The following is a 5,344-nucleotide window of genomic DNA, read 5'->3' as shown; positions in this document are numbered from 1 at the left end:
ATCGACACACTTCAAAGGAGGTTCAACGGGACACGAGAGTTCATAAAACCTCAAAGGAACAGAGACATTCGAGAGACTCGAATATGCGACGTTCACCTACAGATCGTTACTCGTCTTATGACAGGCGAGCAGATTATCGCTCATCCCCTTATCATGTCTCACGAAGAGACTATTCAGACCCATCACGTCTAGGCTCGGAGGATGAACGCTACAACGAGTCTATTAGCCATTCATCCTACATGTCTCGATCTTCTCCTTCACTCACACATCCGGAGTTTCGACTAAGAGATTACCCTCACACTTTTGATTTTCATCAACGTGGTGATTACCCATGGAACACTACTTCATACACCCACACTACAGGGATCCCCACCCTCCATGGCATGGGTATCCTCATGATCCAGATTACAGACCTTATCGGTCAAGCTACATTTCCTCTTCTCGTCATGAGGATTCTCCTCGGCGACATAGAGATAGACCACTCGGATCAGCTACCGTTAGTAGATGTCCTTCACCTAAAGATAGGCAGAGTTCTACTTCACCTACTCGTCGTACCGGCTCCCCATCGCCACCTCCGGTTCGACGCCCTCCTGTTTCCTCTGAATCACAGACTCCTGCAACATCACAAGCTCCATCTCAAGCTATCCCTACATCATGGATCCCTAGCGAACTTTCTGCTATTCCAGCAGAACAGATTCGTTCTCTGTTACAGGCTGTAACAGCAGTATGTCTTCCCCAACAGGCACCTGCTGTACCAACTACGGTACCTCTATCTGCATCGACACCCACTACATCCCTTTCAGTGGATCAACCACCAGAATCAGAGTCATCAGACCACTATACCTCCCCAGCTTCGTCTTCTGGGAGCTTCGACATAGCGGATCCGATCACTGTACTTATCTGGATAGCAGATAAGTTACAATTGTTAAAAAGCACTTCAACGGAGGACACTTTATCATCATTTGTTGTGCCTTCAGCCTCGTCGCCGATATGGCCACCAATTTAGACAAGGCATTTGGATCCTTTCGCCGTCTTCGTGATCGGCTTCAATCTCCACGCTTTGTATTGGCGGATGCAGGGACTCATGGCTTGTCTACGATTTCTCCGGAACTAGATGGTGACATCGCAACATTAGCTCCTAAGCGTCCGTACTCAGCTTCTTCAGTGGATGACAGGGACCTCGTTCACCTCGACACCACTGTTCGAAGGACCCTCCCGTTGGTCTCCACTATTTTATCAGCAACTGAAGCACTTTCGTCGGCTCTAGCTCATGCATCTTCCTCAGAAGAATCCTGTATTCGAGGTGCTGTGACCCTCATCCAGGATAAAACGACAGCTATACTAGACCTCCTTGCTCACCATGCGGGATCTATCACTTCTCTTCGTAGACGGGGGGTGTTACAACATTGCTCATGGGATGATCAATTCAAGAACAGGCTGTACCAAATGCCATGGTCAACACCCTCCCTTTTTGCTGGGCGCATACAGGAGGTCGCCCATGAAGTCCAAAGAGACACTTCCCTGCAAGTCACTGTTGACTTACTTCGTCTCCAGAAAAATCAACTGGAAGAACAAAGGAAAGACCGAAGACATCCAACCTTTACTCCTTCTCAACAAGACCTTAGAGAAGTTTTGAGTAATAGGTCTGCTTCTTTTCGTGGCCGTGGCCGAGCACGCCAACATCAGCGAGGAGGGAAATCAGGCGGACGCACCGTCTCCTTTTCAGGGACTAAAGGAAACACTAACTCTCCTAAGCCAGGAGACACTAACCACAAATGACTCACTACAACAGCAGGACGACTGGGACCTTCCGACTCCAGCCATTCCGATTTTCTCGTCTCCTGTAGGCGGAAAACTAGGCACGTTCGCTTTAAACTGGACCATCCTAGACGACCCATATGTGTCTCGTCTCCTACAAACAGGTTATCCTCTACCTCTTGCCACCACACCTCCGACGACGTGCAAACCGCCTCAACATCTGTATCCAGCCAAACAACTTCCAGTTCTCATAGACACCATAAACACGTTACTTGTAAAGAACGCAATAGAGTGTCTGGGCACTCAGCCAATGACACCAGGGTTCTATTCTCCAATTTTTCTGGTTCCCAAGAAAAACAGTCCTCAACTACGTCTCATCTTCAACATGAAAACCTTCAACAAACTATACCTAGAGACTCCTCCACACTTTCGCATGACATCAATCACTCTACTACGAACGATTATTCATCCCGGCGACTTCATGATCAGCCTAGATATACAAGACGCGTACTTACACGTCCCTATCCTGCCAGAGCACCGCCATTTTCTTCGGTTTGTGTTCCTAGGCCAACACTACCAATGGCGAGTGCTCCCATTTGGAATTTCTTCGGCCCCGTGGCTATTTACTCGCCTCACAAAACCCTTCGTCAAGTTCCTACACACTCGAGGCATCGTCTTCGAAACGTACATCGACGACTGCATTCAAGCCAACAAGGATTCGAACACTCTACTTCATCACCTCGATTTCTCTCAACGCCTACTTCATCAACTAGGTTGGATCATCAACCCAAAAAAGTCCGAAACTATTCCAACACAACGTCTCCAGTTCATCGGAGCCCTCTTCGACACGAGTCTGGGCAAGATGTTTGTACCCCAAGATCGTTGGGAGAAAATCCAACGCCTCGTTCCATTGGCACTCAAACAGCCAATTTCCTTACGTCAATGGCAACAACTTCTTGGTCTCCTAACATCAGCACAAGCCCTCACCAAGAGAGGTCAACTTCACTTACGGCCAATCCAGTGCTTCCTCAAGCCCTTCCTTCAGGACGACGATTGTCAGGTTCTAATATCTCTTCCAAACCATCTACACCCACACCTCAAATGGTGGTTAACTCCATCAAATGTCTGCGAAGGAGTCTCCTTGCAACCATTCAGCCCGACCCTCCACCTGTTCGTCGACGCCTCAACCGTCGGATGGGGAGCTCATTGCCAAGACCTACAAGTGGCAGGGCGGTGGTCATTAGAAGAAAGCCAGCTTCACATCAACAATCTAGAATTCAAACCAGTGATTCTGGCAGTGTCTCATTGGTCAACACTCCTTCAGTCCTCCACACTAATGATTCAGTCAGACAACCTATCGGTCGTGTGGTACATAAACAAGATGGGATCCACCAAGTCAACGTCACTTCTATCTCTAGCACTCGACTTCTTCAAACTGATCGACTCACTCAACATTCAAGTTCGAGCGAGACATATTCCCGGCATCGCCAACGTCATAGCCGACTCCCTGTCCCGACCCGACAAACCATCTCCCACGGAATGGCGTCTACATCCCGTGATTTTTCAGTGGATTTGCCAGTTATTTCCGTGCCCAGACGTCGACCTCTTCGCAACCCGCTTCAATACTCAGCTATCCCGGTTCGTATCTCCTATCCCAGACCCCCTAGCCTGGGACCACGATGCGTTAGCAATCCCATGGGAAGGACTACATGCTTACGCCTTTCCCCCAACCGGCATTCTACATCGGGTTCTACAGAAGATATCAACGACCAATCGCCTCACTCTACTTTTGGTCGCGCCCTACTGGCCAACACGCAGTTGGTTCATAACGCTCACTCGTCTCGCAGACAGAAAGTTTTACCATCTACCTCTAAGGGACGATCTTCTGCATCAACCACACTCTCAACTCCGTCATCCGTCGCCAACAACCCTCAATCTATGCGTTTGGCGCATTTACAGAAATCATTGATAGCTAAGGGTTATTCTGAACGAGTGGCCAAGACCATTGCGGGGGCGCACAGGTCATCTACTAAAGCACTATATGACCATAAATGGAAGGCATTTGAATCGTTTTGTCATTCACATGACATTTCCACACCTGCCACGGCATCCCCGCAACAAATTGCTGAATACCTTCACTATCTTCGATCATCTCGTAAACTAAAAGGTTCGACTCTAGCTACCTATTTAGCTGCGATCAATTCTGTCATCGCAACTACAACGGGCACTAAGATTTCAACAATCGCCGAATTACAATCATTGATCAGATCGTACAAGTTGGCAGACCAAACATCACGTTTTCGACCACCAACTTGGGATCTAAACATCATACTTCGCCATCTAACGTCGGCCGAGTACGAACCTCTCGCCGAGAAAGATTTCGAACACATTTCTTTGAAGACAGTTTTCCTTCTGGCCCTTGCAACGGCGGCTCGAGTGAGTGAAATTCACGCTTTAGACGTCAACAGAGTGCGTTTCGAACGAACTGCACATGGGAAAGTATTTTTGGGACTACGATGGGATTTCATCGCCAAAAATCAACTCCCTGGTCAACCCGATCGACTATTCAGTATCCCACCATTGACTGCCCTCTTAAACCCTGACGAAGACATATCGTTGTGTCCGGTACGCGCACTTAAAATCTATCTGGAAGCGGCGAAACCACTTCGTCGATTACGTAAGAGGTTATTCATCCCGCTCTCTGCGGCAGCTACTACGGAGGTATCCCGTACCACAATCTCGTTTTGGATACGCTCAGTGATCCTTCGAGCCTACACCTTCGCTGGCCTACCTGCTCCAGTCGCATCTAATCTTCACGAAACCCGTGCTGTCGCTTCCACCATGGCACTTCACAGTAATTGCTCCTTGACCGCAATTATGGAGGGATGTTTTTGGAAATCCGATACCGTGTTCGCATCCCATTACCTCCGAGACATCTCAGTGACGGACGTTCAAGGCCTTCACCAGTTTGGACCCTTGGTACTCGCACAACAGATCTCCAAGACACACCTGCGCAGATAGGGAGATGTATAACCAGATTTTCATTACATTACATCTCTCTCTATATTTATAATAAACATTTGTCATGATTATTGGTGTTTATTGTATTCATTCGGGCTTCCCAGACTGAGTATCCGGTTGGAGGGTATAACCACTCGTCTGTAGAGACCTTGGTCTTCAACTTGAAGTCGTCATTAGACGCGGCCGATTTCGGTGTCCCGATCCCTTATTTCAAACACCTCTACTTTAGGTATGTGTGTTGAGTAACGGATCGATGATCCTTTTGTGGATATTGTTGATCGTTTCCTCTTCTCGTTTTTTACCCATCGATTCAATCACTGACATGATTGAGGGTTTGACGAAGCGATAAAAGAGATGCCGAGCGGGTCCAACCTATCGTCCTCTGGAGATAGGAATACCCCGTCTTGTAGATTCGACGACTGGATGTATACTCTCTCGAATATAAGTCGTACTCGTTCGTTTTAGACATGCCATTACGCTTGATTACGTTTGAACATGTTACACATGTTGTACCCGACTTATTGTGTTTCAGTTGTTCACGTATCAGGATCTCAACATTCTTTGA

General features: G+C 47.9%; 1 protein-coding gene across 1 annotated transcript; it reads left to right on the top strand.

The window, feature by feature from the left end:
- The first annotated feature begins 990 nt into the window (after positions 1 to 990).
- On the top strand, positions 991 to 5,344 carry LOC125372294. The gene is made up of 3 exons (XM_048381619.1): positions 991 to 1,384; positions 1,644 to 3,313; positions 5,312 to 5,344. The coding sequence occupies exons 1-3, from the start codon at positions 991 to 993 to the stop codon at positions 5,342 to 5,344; spliced, it is 2,097 nt and encodes a 698-aa protein (XP_048237576.1).

This window comes from Haliotis rufescens, unplaced genomic scaffold, assembly GCF_023055435.1.
Source record: "Haliotis rufescens isolate VD_foot unplaced genomic scaffold, xgHalRufe1.0.p SCAF_4, whole genome shotgun sequence".
Taxonomy (NCBI): domain Eukaryota; kingdom Metazoa; phylum Mollusca; class Gastropoda; order Lepetellida; family Haliotidae; genus Haliotis; species Haliotis rufescens.
This window is presented reverse-complemented; position numbering and strand designations above follow the sequence as displayed.